We start from the raw sequence: 14,737 nt of genomic DNA on the forward strand, positions 1-14,737 counted from the left end.
TTTTTTTACCCAGAATTCAACCTTCTCTTTCCATCTTTCCAAAAAAATCATAGAATCAGACGTTTAATTAAATTTGATGATTATTATTAAGAAAATTTCAAAAATGCAATGCAATTAATTGAAAATTTCAAATATGCAATGCAATTCATATTTTATTTTTTATTTGCGTTATTTATTAATCACATATATCAGTTTTTTTAATAGTATTTTTTTATATTAAAATTAAAAATACATTACCGGTATGCTTATTTTCTAAAAATATTGATTTGTGAATTAATATAAATTAATCTGCATATTTAATTACTAGTCAGTTTACAGTGACTATTTTTTATATATTAGAATACTGTTAATATATATTTTGTATATAAATTTTTTTTTTTTTTGATGCAATAATTGAAGGTTTATTTAAATTGTTTTATAAAAAAATTTTTTAGAGCTAACTACTATATTTCAATACTCTATAAATCGAATCTGACTTTTTGATCGGGTTTAATTAGGACTGTCAATGCTAATTTAGTGTGATTAATATCAAAGAAAATAATGCAGTAAAATAGTAAAAAACTAATAATTTAATGTAATGAATTGTATTAGTAAATATTAAATAATAATATTATAAAAATTTTATTAGTAAAATGTAATTTTATTATTATTATTATTAAAATTATTATTATTATTATGATTTATCTATAATAAAGAATATATATATATATAAAATTTGTTTTTATTTATTAATTATCATTATTATTATTATTATTATTTATAATAATTCATATTTAAAAAAAAGTTGATACATCAATGATTACTTAATCACCATATCATTTAATTAATTGTCCATTTTAGAGTGATAAAAAAAATATATATATATATAAATATAAATTTATAAAATATATATATAAATTGTTTACATTTTAATTATTAAAAAATTAAATGTTAAACTTTTTTATTAAAATTGTTTTATTTACATTTTAATAATAAAAAATGTAGAAATTTTTGTAAAAAAAAAAATATATATATAATAATAATGTTTTTTTTTTGTATCTTAGATCCTGGTGCACTTGGGTCTCCTGACGAAGGAGTCTGGATTTAAGATCGCGGAGAACGCGTTCAGCGGGGGTCCTCTGGGGGAGCTGGTTCAGTGGAGCGACCTCATCACCACGCTGTACCTCCTCGGACACGACATCCGCATCTCCGCCTCTCTCGCCGAGCTTAAGGAGTGAGTCTCTCGCTCCGTCTGCGTGCTCCGGTACCAGTTCATTTTAATTCAGCTCTGTCTCTCTCCAGGATCATGAAGAAGGTCATGGGCAACAAGTCCAGCTGCCCCACGAAGGGTGATAAAATCGTGGAGCTCATCTACATAGACATCGTCGGCCTGGCTCAGTTCAAGAAGACTCTGGGCCCGTCCTGGGTCCATTATCAGTAAGTGTTTTAGCATTTCGTTATCAACATCTGTGTGTGGCCGTGACCTTCCTCGGTCACGTTTTCTTCAGCTCGGTTGAGAAACGCGAGACTCTTTTGAGACGGCGGGACGTTATTGGCCACGTAAAGCCGGTTTAAACGAGTCTGAACCTGATCTCCATCTACAGTGTCCTTCAGACAGTGTGGGGTCGATCTCGTCCTCTCCGCGCCGGTGTGAATCCGAGCCGTCATTCCAGCCTGGATAGAGCGTATCGAGTTAATGATCTGTTAGCTGTTACCCAACACTATCGCTTGCTAACGGATAACTTCCTCTGGGGTTATAGACCGCATTCCTTTATTTCACTTTAATTAGAACCTCTTTGTCTATGGACGGATTTGGGAAAGTCTTCTGAAATTATTATTTTTTTTTTATACTTTTGAGCGTTTTTAAATATATCTTTTTTTTTTTGCTGACTTGTCTTGTTTTTGAGGTACAGACGTCAGCTCTGTGTACCTAGCGTGTGTGCCGCAACACTCAAGCTTTGACGGTGTGTGTGTTCAGGTGCATGCTGAGGGTCCTGGACTCCTTCGGGACCGAGCCGGAGTTTAACCACGCCCACTACGCCCAGTCCAAAGGTCACAAAACTCCGTGGGGCAAGTGGAACCTGAACCCCCAACAGTTCAACACCATGTTTCGTAAGTGTGCATGAGAGAGGCTTTTTGTATGTGTGCGTTTTACTTTTTCCACTTTACCCTTTGGACGTGGAAACTTTATCCTGGACCGCATCAGGGTTCCGGGGATTTAGGGTGGCGTCTCCGATCGTCTCGGGCTCTGAATGGCTCTTTTGTTTACCAACAGACTTTGACATTCTCATAACACTCGCAGCTTTCCAAGCAGAACTGCTCTTATTTCTGATCAAGGCCGTTTGAGAGCTGAGATTGGTTTCACATTCACAGAGGTGTGTGTGTGTGTGTGTGCGGCCGAACACATGTTTGAAGTGTTTCTGCTGTGTAGTGATGTAGTGAACCGTACCTGATGAGAAAAAAAAAGATAAGAAAAATTTTAACATTTCAGACATTGTTTTAATTGCAAAATAGTCTCAAATTAAACTTGTCATATCATTAAAATGATACAAGAAAAATATTGTATTATAGTATTTAATAATTTCAGTAAATTTTTTAAACTACAGCAGTTTTTAAAACCAAAAATGCCGAATATATATATGTATTGTTTTCGGTGGAAAAATGTGCTTAATTGTTATGAAAAAAGACAAAATGTAGATTATTATTATTATTATTATTATTATTGTTATTGTTAATTTTATTTTTATTATTTTTACTGTTCCATTTTGCACAATATTCTTTCATTTTCTAATTATGAAATTTACAAAGTTTTACTTGTAATTTTTTTGTAGTTCTTAAAAAAATACTGAAAATAAAAAATAGAAAAAAAAATGCAAAAGATAAATATTGGTAAATTTATATATATATATTGGGAAAAATAAGCTTAACTGTCATGAAATACTTTTTTATATATATATATATATAAAAAAGTATTTCATGACAGTTAAGCTTATTTTTCCCAGTGTGTTCTCATTACCATAATGCAACCAGCATTTTACTTTTGAGTTCTTGTCATTCTTGAGAAAAAAAAAAAAACTTAAATAAAAAAAAAAGTTTTTTTTTTGTTTTTGTTTTTTTTATTTAAATTATGATAAATTGAAGACAATAGAACTTGATGTATAAATATTTTTCAATTCAAATAATATTTAATTCGGGGAATTCTGCGCAACTGGCATGCAAAATAATTACATATAAATAAATAATTGATTTGTTTTGCATTTTGACATCTTTCATTTCAATTAAGCCCATTTTTCCACCATATTCTCATTACCATAATTCACCTGTTTTACTTGAGCTTTTGTAATTGTTAAAAAATTACAGAAATTAAATTATAAACAACAATACTTTTTAATATTTGTATTTCAATCAGCATAAATTTAAAGCCAGGACTAACTGATATATTAATATTAATAAAAATATAATAATATATGGTTTTGGATTACGGTAATGACATAAATTGTCATGAAAACTGTTACATTGCAAAACATCATTTCAAGTTAAATATTACCTGTTCTCGATATCGGAGTTCAACTACATATTTGACAGTGCTGTGTGTGTGTGTGTGTGTGTGTGTGTGTGTGTGTGTGTGTGTGTGTGTGTGTGTGTGTGTGGTATTGTGTATCTGATCCCCTGGAGGTTGATTTGGAGAAGATGTACGCTTGACAGGTGTGTGTAATCGACCTCGCCGTGAGTCCACAGGTGCCTATAAACTACAGTGAGAACATGACCGTTGACAGCAGAGTGACACTTAAACTGTCTGTCTCGTCAGTCAATTCAGACGCATTAGCAAACTCAAGCGATTCTGAAACCGTCCGCTTCGGTTGCTTCAGATGCATGCACGTGTGTGTTTATGCCTTAATTCAGTCAAAACTCTTTATACGGTTGCTCCCTCGACACATCCCACAATGCACTGTGATATCTGATTGCACGACACATGAGAGATGATAAACATCTTGACCTCATAAATTGTCTGTGTGACAGACCAGAGTGACATGCCCCTGTTTTCTTTTGTTAAACGTCCTCCGGGCCGCCCGTCCTCCAGGTGTAATTGTTCTTAACACTTCCCACACATATCAGATGAGCGAATCGCCGGCGCGTCACGAGACCGAGGGAGAAAGTGTCTTTCAGGACAGCTTTATGGACCTGGAATAATTAAGTTACCATTTGATGAGTTTCGTTTCACTTTAAAGTTTGCTTTAACAAAGATGACGTCATTGTGGCTGCTCTGTGCTTGTCATGGCGGATAGTTCCTGTTTTCTGAGTAAAACTGTGAGGTGATTAGACACACACTTCCGCTTGAATCATTTGCATGAGAGACCACACTAACATTCATTCTCTTTTGACACGAAACAACTTTCTCTCGTTTGCACGGCACTGGCGCCGCCACATGCGAACAGAGAAAAGATGGGTTTTTTTTTTCTTCTGTTGGTTTGTTTCCAGATACCTTTCATAAACAAAAGTAGAGCCCCTGGCTACTGTGAGGAATAGCCAAAAATATGAATATAAATATGAATGTGTTTATGCATAAAATATGAACAATTAAATTCAGAGTCAGTAGGAAGGTCAGTCTGTGTTGCGTTTCGCGACGTGCATTAACAACGCTTCTTGTTTAGCAGTTTCCTAATTAAGAGCTTCCGTCGCAGTCGGTAGTTCACAATCATCTGTTTATGCTGTTGAATTATTAATTGCAGGGAGAGAGTTTGCCTAATGCCATATGAAAAAATTAGAACAGATTTGTGTTTGTATGTGTATAGTGTGTGTATTTATTATATATACAGTGAGGAAAATAAGTATTTGAACACCCTGCTATTTTGCAAGTTCTCCCACTTGGAAATCATGGAGGGGTCTGAAATTGTCATCGTAGGTGCATGTCCACTGTGAGAGACATAATCTAAAAAAAAAAAATCCAGAAATCACAATATATGATTTTTTAACTATTTATTTGTATGATACAGCTGCAAATAAGTATTTGAACACCTGTCTATCAGCTAGAATTCTGACCCTCAAAGACCTGTTAGTCTGCCTTTAAAATGTCCACCTCCACTCCATTTATTATCCTAAATTAGATGCACCTGTTTGAGGTCGTTAGCTGCATAAAGACACCTGTCCACCCCATACAATCAGTAAGAATCCAACTACTAACATGGCCAAGACCAAAGAGCTGTCCAAAGACACCAAAGACATGTATATGTATATGTATATGTATGTATGTGTATATATGTGTGTATGTGTATATATATGTGTATGTGTATATATATGTGTGTGTGTTATACATTTTATATATAATATGTGTTTAATAAATATATTATATTATATACAATTTTAAATATGTAATTATTTAAATGTGTAAATATGTTATGCAAGTTTATAAATGTTTTATACAAGTGTTAAATATATTTATATGTATTATAAATCAATTTATATTGTATTATAATTAATGCATATATGTATATGTCTAGTTATTTATAATACATAACATATTTACACATTTAAATAATTATATATAAGTTTAATTATTCAGCCATTTTGAGATGATCGGTAACCAAAAAATGTATCTCGTCAAGACCACTTGAGAAACGGTTCATCTTGACAATCCTAGACCCAACACGCGTATTTTGTCCTGAGATGATTTCATTTTATCCTGTAATTTTTATATAAGAATAAAGCTTTGGCCTTCAGAAACTAATCCACACTCAAACTAAGCACATTAGTGTATAAAACTCATCAGGAAAAGATGTCTATCGCGATTAAAGCCGCTGCAGCGACAGGAGAATAACTGTGTGTGTGTGTAATACGCTGAGGTTTTGTTTTGTTTTTCCACTTACTAGACTAAACTCTCTCTCTCACACACACAAACTCCCCGCATTCCTGGGAATTAATGACAACTTCATAATGCCGCCTGCAAACCGTGTAATGTGTCTCTTCAGCATTTCTGCGTGTTGTTGCTGCGTCATGTTTTGAAACGCTCTTCTGAAGGAAGGTGGGGGTGTGTGTTTGTAAGCTCAAGACTCGTCTTTCGCAATTAAATCACAAACCTTCCACTTTTTTTTATTTATTTTTTTGTTTAGAAAAAGCCTGTATGACTGCAGAATTCCAAAAATAACGTTCTGCTGTTGTTCACGCGATAACTGTGAAGGCTGTTGACAGGTGACATTAGAGTGTACGTGTGTGCGTTTTCTGGTACAAGTGTATGTCCGCTATTTACAGTAACTAGCGAGGAAGAGAGCAAGAGGCCAGGATTCCATTTAAACGGCATTTATGGGTTCTGCAAAATAGTGCAAATTGCATTATGGGCCTGCATGGGTTCTGAATTTCACCCTGTACTCTCATTGGAATTGACGGGTAACCGTGACAACACAACTACATCTGCTCCCACAGGCAATAACCACACACACACACATTTAAATAAGCCTCGCATTTGAGTTTGTGTGTGTGTGTGTGTGTGTGTGTGTGTGTGTGTGTGTGTGTGTGTGTGTGTGTGTGTGTGTGTGTGTGTGTGTGTGTGTGAATAAGAAATCTTAATCTCAGGATTGAATTTTTTGGACAGATGGCATTCAGGTGTTTCTCTGCCAAACGTCGTTGCCCTGGCGACCTCTTGGACTGCCGTTGTCATGGTAACAACTCCTCGCTTGGCAACGTGGACACCCACATAGATCTTTCTCGTACACAATTAATCTGAACATCTTCCCTCAGGCAACAAGTCCATTAGTTAATGTTAATTAATGCGTTAACTAACAGTGAGCAGTATATTTGTTACAGTATTTAATAATCGTTGCTAATGTTAATTAATAAAAAATACAGCTGTTCATTGTTCATGGATTTCAGGTCTATTAAATAATATTTCGATTTTAATAATTCATTAATTAATTAAAATGTCGAAATTAACATTAATTAAGATTAATATATCGTCACCTTCCTAAAATAATTGCCTAAGTCATTTTTTCAGGTTTCTCAGAAAACACAAAAAAACGGAACCTAACTTCAGAGGCCGAGTAGACTTTCGTTCTTCTTACAGGGGTAGAAATGCATGATCTGTTCAACTGAGGATGTGGGTGATTTTACCAGAGGTGGCCAGCATCATGAGGAGATGACTTATGCAAAAAAATCATTTTTGTCAAAAAATGACTTAGGCAATTATTTTAGGAAGGTGACGATATGCTTTACAGGTATTTTTAATTGTCGTTCATGTTAATTAATGTAGTTAACTAATGTATATAAATGGTACAAGTGTAAAGTGTTAATGAAATAATACTTTTTTATTTAAAAAAAAATTAAACTTATTCTTTTTGTTGTTTAATTTATTATTATGTCCAGAGGAATTGTGATGCAGGACTAACTTAGGCACACTATGCAGTTTCTGTTTTTCTAAAACAGCGCCCCCTAGAGTCGCTGTGGAGTACTTGTGTTTAACGTTACTGTCGTAAATACCACTCACGACCGCGCTTTCTTCGTTTTCTTCGTCGACTCTGCCATGATTCACATCTGAAATGCGTGCTAGTGTCCTCCACAGAGGCTGCTTCATGTGTTGTTGATGTATGTGACGTCGTGCCGTAAAGCAAGTCGTGATTCTCGCGAGATTTGTCGGGGCGCCACCTCTCAAACTTGCTGGTTTTCTCATTGGCTGCAGGATCAGCTTGTGCCATGCGATAATGATGTGATCGCTTGCAGATTGACCTCTCAGACTGCGCCCTCTAGAGTTTCATGACTGAACTAGATATTTAACATGCAAGGGATAAAGTACTTGTATTATCCTAAATGGGTTCATGAGTTTCTTTCTTCTGTTGAACACAAAAGAAGATATTTTGAAGAATGGTGGTAACCAAGACAGTTGACGGTAGCCATTCTTCAAAATATCTTCTTTTGTGTTCAACAGAAGAAAGAAACTCGTACAGATTTGGAACAACTTGAGGTCAAGTAAATGATGATCGAATTTTTGGGTGAACAAGTTAATATTGATAGGGTTGATCTCTGATTGGTTGTTCTGTTTACCCCGCAGCTCACACTCCAGATAACAGCTTCCTGGGCTTCGTGGTGGAACAGCACCTGAACGCCAGTGACGTCAAGCACATCGACGACGTCAAGAGACAAAACCAGTCGCTGGTTTATGGCAAGGTGGACAACTTCTGGAAGGTGGGTTCTGGTCAAACAGTCGCGTCCAATGTTTTTTTGGCTGTTTACATGTGAAACCATGTTGTGTTTATATGCTAGATTGGTTTGCCACATTTTCCGACTTTGCGCGCCAGAAAAAGTGTTTTCAATTCGACTCCGATGACTTCAGCGTTTCCCCACTGCAAGGTCACGGCCGGCTCCGTGTTAAGACAGTTGGATCCGAAACGGCCCATGTGATGAGAGAGACAGAGCGCACATGAAAAACAAATCCCTCCGTACGCGCACACAGTTCTGGACATCTAATCCCACACACTTCCTTCCAGAAAGGACCTTTTTATGAATTCTCAATCCATTTCTACTATGTCCTTCAAGATATTTTGCACCAATTTCACAGGAAGTGCCGATTTTTGTTCTCTTGAACACGTGGGATGGAAACAGTGCTTTATTCGCAAATGTCTCATGTGATATTACAAATTGCCGCTTAAGTTACATCCGCAGCTTTGAATGGAAGCATATCTAATGACAGCGAATTTGCATTTAAGCTCAGGGAAAGTTTTTGCATATCTGGCAGTGTGTAATGAAGAGAGTCATATTACAGATCACAAGTTTTATTCTTTCTCTCACGGACATGAACCGAAAGTTTGCCAATACACAGACGTTAGTTAATTGCAACAGTGCTCATTTACATATCTTAAAGGTACAGTCTAAAAAAAAATAGAGAACGGATTCGCATTTAACCTCATGTGATATAGTCAGGTCCCAAAATAGATAAATAGCCCTGGATAAGATGCAGTAGGCATTTTTGAGGAAAAGTACTTCAAGTGTTGTTTCTATATGATTTTTAGGTGCTGAATCCATTTCTGCCGTATAACAAGTTGTAAACATCACTGTTTTGGCATAAACAATAAAAACAAAATGGCTGCCAAAAAAAAAAAGTTTTAATGCATTTGTTGCAGTTTAAACATTAAACATTAGAACTAAAACTATGCATTCTCAGAATATTTAAACATGTAAACAATGAAAAAACAACATTAACATGAAAGGGATAGTTTTTAATGGCTGCTGGAATTATGCCAAGGTACACTGGGAAGCATATATCAGTGGAAATATGCAATTATGCCCAGCCCGAAGGGGGGGACTTGGAATACACATGACCCCAGGGGGCTGCATATTGAGAATCACTGGGGTGTCCAGCTGCAGGTGGAATATTTCAAACCCAGGGGTGGCAAGGTAGCTTGCCGAGGGAAAGACACATGCTCAGAGAGGCTTACAGTGGACTACACACGTGGGGGTTGCCCAGAGGCCGTGTTAGGTGTCGCCCAGCCTGCAGATCTACATATGTCTGTTGGCGAGGCGCCATGCGCTAGAGCCCAAGAGGATGCCACACTCCGGGTGGAGCAGGCCGTCACATCAAGGGGGCATGGTCGACCTTGCTGCTGGTAAGCCAAAGCAATGGTGTCCACTATCCAGTGAGACAACCTTTGCTTGGAGAGAGCCTTTCCCTTCAGCTTCCCACCATGACAGACAAAGAGCTGGTCTGAAGTCCTGAAACAATGCATCCTGTCTATGTAAGTATGGAGGGTGCGTACTGGACAGAGCTGTGCCAAGGCTGGGTCTGCGTCCTCCAAGGGCAGCGCTTGCAGGTTCACCACCTGGTCTCGAAAGGGTGTGGTGGGAACCTTGGGCACATATCCAGGCCGGGGTCTCAGGATCACGTAAGAGTTAGCCGGTCCAAATTCCAGGCACGCTTCGTCACCCGAAAATGCCTGCAGGTCCCCTACCCTCTTGATGGAGGCCAATGCAACCAGGAGCACTGTTTTCATTGACAGGAACTTAAGCTCCACTGATTGCAGAGGCTCAAAGGGAGCACTCTGCAGGGCAGTTAAAACCACAGAGAGGTCCAAAGAGGGAACGAGAGGAGGGCGAGGAGGATTCAGTCTCCTCGCTCCTCTCAGGAAACTGATGATCAGGTCGTGCTTTCCAATGCACTTACCATCAACTGCATCATGATGTGTGGCAATGGCGGCACCATACACTTTCAGGGTGGAGGGAGACAACCTTCGCTCCAACCCTTCTTGCAAGAAGGAAAGCACGACACTGATCGGGCCTTTCGTGGGTTCTTTAAGTTTAGAAGAACACCAGTTGACAAAGAGGTTCCACTTCAACGCATAGGCATGTCTCGTGGACGATGCTCTAGTCTAGCGGAAGTGATGGTAGCCACCACCGCTGGTGGTAGGGTACTCAAACCTGCCTCGTCCCATCCAGGAACCACACATGGAGGTTTCAAAGATCGGGACGAGGGTGCCATAGGGTGCCCCGTCCCTGAGAAAGCAGGTTCTTTCTCAGAGGAATTGGCCAGGGAGGTGCTGTCGCGAAGAGTACTAGTTCTTGGAACCAGGTGCGGTTGAGCCAATACGGGGCAACCAAAATTACCTGCTCCTCGTCCTCCCTGATCTTGCGCAAAGTCTACGTAAGAAGGCTCACTGGGGGAAAACGCATACTTGCAGAGGCCCCGCGGCCAGCTGTGCGCCAGTGCATCCGTGCCGAGCGTGCCCTCGGTCAGGGAATAAAACAGGTCGCAGTGGCAAGAGTCGTGGGAGGCAAACAGATCTACCTGTGCGTCCCCGAACTGATCCCAAATCAGATGAACCGACTGGGGATGGAGTCCCCATTCTCCAGCGAGAGGCCGAAACCGAGACATATCAGCTGCACGGTTCAGGTCTCCCGGGATATAAATGGCTCGAAGCGACCTCAGATGCTTCTGACTCAATATGAGGAGGTGGCAGGCGAGTTGCGACATACGGCGGGAGCGCAGACCACCTTGTCGGTTGATGTACGCTACTGTGGCGGTATTGTCTGATCGGACTAATACGTGCTGACCCCTGAGCAACGCACAGAAGCAGTGCAGGGTGAGACGTACAGCCAGCAACTCGAGGCAATTGACATGCCAAAGGCGCTGGGGTCTTGTCCAGGAGCCTGCGGCAGCATGTCCATTGCACATGGCGCCCTAGCCCATTATGGAGGCATCTGTTGATACAACAACATGCCAGGAAACTCGTTCTATGGGCACTCCAGCCCATAGAAAACTGAGGTTCGTCCACGGGGTGAAGGTCTGAAGGCAGTCACTGGGACTCGGAGCGTGCCTTGTTGCCATGCCCACCTCGGGACTTGATCGCGAAGCCAAAGCTGAAGCGGTCTCATATGAAGCAAGACGAGCGACGTTACTGCGGCTGCGGATGCCATATGCCCCAGGAGCCTCTGAAATAGTTTCAGTGGAAACGCACTCTTGCCCTCGAACTGACGAAGGCAAATTAGCAGTGACTGCGCGCGCACGCACATGGCGACCGAGTCGATTTCCATACCGAGAAAAGAGATCCTCTGCACGGAGCAGAGTTTGCTCTTCTCCCAGTTGACTCGAAGGCCCAGACAAGCTAGGTGCCGCAGCACTAGGTCCCTGTGTTCGCAAACCTTGTCTCGAGAGTGAGCTAGGATCAGCCAGTCGTCGAGAGGAACAAGGGCTGCCTCGACAACCTTTGTGAAGACGCGAAGAGACAGGGCTAGCCCGAAAGGGGGAACCGCGCACTGGTATGCCTGCCCCTCGAATTATATATATATATATATATATATATACTGGTATGCCTCATTTGCATATGTAAACATGACATTTCAGAAAACTTGTAATACAAAAAATGTCTGTCTCTATGTAAGTGAAAAACTGGAAAGGTTTTATGGTGATATCTATAACTTAAAATTTTTACCCTATCCACCTGTAGTGTTTTGGCTTTGAATAATGCACCTATTGTTTCAATGACAATTACAAGAAAATGGGACCCTTATTTCAATGTTATACGATGGATCCTTATTCAGGAGACATTGAACTTTCTAAAAATGTGGTATAACAACTTTTCCTCAAAAATGCCTACAGGGTTACACAATCTTGAAGATTCGGACCTGACTAATATTACTGATGCCGTCCTTCACCCAGTGAGAGAAAGAGAGAAAGACTCCTGCTATTGCACAGCCTCTCAAGTACTGGTTTCCATGGAAACAAACTTGAGCATAGACCCTGAATCAGGGAATCTGGTGTGTGTGTGTGTGTGTGTGTGTGTGTGTGTGTGTGTGTGTGTGTGTGTGTGTGTGTGTGTGTGTGTGTGTGTGTGTGTGTGTGTGTGTGTGTGTGTGTGTGTGTGTGTGTGTGTGTGTCGTCTAGAGATCAGAGGATATGTGTATAGGCTTTTGAAATGCAAATAAAGTCTTGGCTGTGTCTTCACACACACACACACACACACACACACACACACACACACACACACACACACACACAAATACATTCATCGCATTATTAGCACAAGTTCACATGTAATGTGCGTATATTTTCTATCTCGAACACAGATGCCCTTTAAGTATGCGACGCCTTACATTTGAGATGAAAACCCAAGTGCGCTGCATGAATTAAACATCCGAACAATGCACATTTTACGCTTTGTATTTCCTGATCTCTTTGTGTCAGTGTTTGCATGCTGCGTTGGCATTCCCTATTCATAGTTCCTATAGTCTTATCGCGCGTGTGTTAGTCGATGAAACAAGGAAATAATTGATGATTAAACAAGGAGATCATTGATATTCTGTTTGGTATTGTGTGTTCTGATAACTCAGACGTGAACCCAGCTAAACATTGTGAGACTAAAAAATATAAAAAATACAGATTATTCATGTTATTGATTTTTTTTTTTTTTTTATTACATTTGTAATTAATTAATTCTTATTAGTAGTTAGTGTAATATATATATATATATATATATGTGTGTATATATATATATATATATATATATATATATATATATATATATATATATATTATAGAAATTTTGGTAACACTTTATTTTACAGTGTCCTTGTTACATATGTTACATGTACTTACCATGGTAATAATAGCAAATTATGCATAATTACATGCAACTAACCCTCAACCAAATCCTAATCCTACCTTAACCCTATAGTAAGTACTTGTAGTTGCTTAATATTACTCAGTACTTAAATACAGTGAGGAAAATAAGTATTTGAACACCCTGCTATTTTGCAAGTTCTCCCACTTGGAAATCATGGAGGGGTCTGAAATTGTCATCGTAGGTGCATTGGACCTTTTTTCACCAAGCTGCTTGGCAATTTCCCCGTAGCCCTTTCCAGCCTTGTGGAGGTGTACAATTTTGTCTCTAGTGTCTTTGGACAGCTCTTTGGTCTTGGCCATGTTAGTAGTTGGATTCTTACTGATTGTATGGGGTGGACAGGTGTCTTTATGCAGCTAACGACCTCAAACAGGTGCATCTAATTTAGGATAATAAATGGAGTGGAGGTGGACATTTTAAAGGCAGACTAACAGGTCTTTGAGGGTCAGAATTCTAGCTGATAGACAGGTGTTCAAATACTTATTTGCAGCTGTATCATACAAATAAATAGTTAAAAAAAATCATACATTGTGATTTCTGGATTTTTTTTTTTTAGATTATGTCTCTCACAGTGGACATGCACCTACGATGACAATTTCAGACCCCTCCATGATTTTCAAGAGGGAGAACTTGCAAAATAGCAGGGTGTTCAAATACTTATTTTCCTCACTGTATATAATTACACTGTAACAATGACACCTTAAAATAAAGTGTAACCGAAATTTTTTTTTTTTTGGTTTTATTTATTTATTTTATGATTAATATTTGTGTTTTCATTCTCATTTGGTTCCTGTGACCTTGTGAAACACACACACACGCACGCACGCGCACACACTCACCCACTCACCCACACCCATCGGCTGTGTTTCTGTTTCCACCCTTTGACAGGAAGTGGGCTTCTTTGTATTCTTTGAGCGTTTGTAAAGAAAAAGCTTAATTTTCTCCTCTTCATCTCATGGTTTTCCCCCTAGAGTCCTGTTTGACTGTTCCTGTCTGCTTTTGCACTCCTGCTCAACTGAAAAAAAGTTCACACTGAGAGCAAAAAAAAAAGAAAAATCAGTGTGTGTGTGTTTTTTAAGCTTCCTGGGGTCTTTTTTGATTGCTTCAGTCAGTCAAATCAGAGTAGCTGGTGACAGAATAAATTGGTAAATTACATCCCTGCAGAAATCTTTTATTTCATGGCTTCAAAAAAGATTGAACCATATATAGATATAAAAAAATATAGATATGTATATAGATATCTATGTATAGACAGATAGATAGATAGATAGATAGATAGATAGATAGATAGATAGATAGATATGTATATAGATATGTGTATGTGTGTATATATATGTATATATATAAAAAAAAAAAAAAATATATATATATATATATATATTAGGGCTGTCAAAAGATTAATCGCGATTAATCGCATCCAAAATAAAAGTTTGTGTTTACATAATATATGTGTGTGTACTCTGTATAATTATTTTGTATATATAAATACACACACATGCATGTATATATTTAAGAAATATTTGCATACATATACTGTATATATTTATATATAATTTAAATTTATATTATAATAGTTTAGTGTGGGCGTGGCTAAACATTTTTGGAATATATATATATATATATATATATATATATATATATATATATATAGTTCAAAAATCTTT

At 38.3% G+C, this 14,737-nt stretch overlaps 1 protein-coding gene across 2 annotated transcripts in view; it reads left to right on the forward strand.

Annotated features, from left to right (window-relative positions):
* Positions 1–14,737, forward strand: part of mgat5 (alpha-1,6-mannosylglycoprotein 6-beta-N-acetylglucosaminyltransferase) — a 71,755-nt gene that overhangs the window by 45,711 nt on the left and 11,307 nt on the right. For both annotated transcript variants that reach the window (XM_081385544.1, XM_081385545.1), the window contains exons 8-11: positions 1,044–1,213; positions 1,282–1,416; positions 1,958–2,091; positions 8,015–8,148. In XM_081385544.1, coding sequence (XP_081241670.1) covers positions 1,044–1,213; positions 1,282–1,416; positions 1,958–2,091; positions 8,015–8,148 — 573 coding nt within the window. The remainder of the gene's footprint in view (positions 1–1,043; positions 1,214–1,281; positions 1,417–1,957; positions 2,092–8,014; positions 8,149–14,737) is intronic.

The sequence above is a fragment of the Scardinius erythrophthalmus genome (assembly GCF_964197995.2).
Source record: "Scardinius erythrophthalmus genome assembly, chromosome: 14".
Classification (NCBI taxonomy): domain Eukaryota; kingdom Metazoa; phylum Chordata; class Actinopteri; order Cypriniformes; family Leuciscidae; genus Scardinius; species Scardinius erythrophthalmus.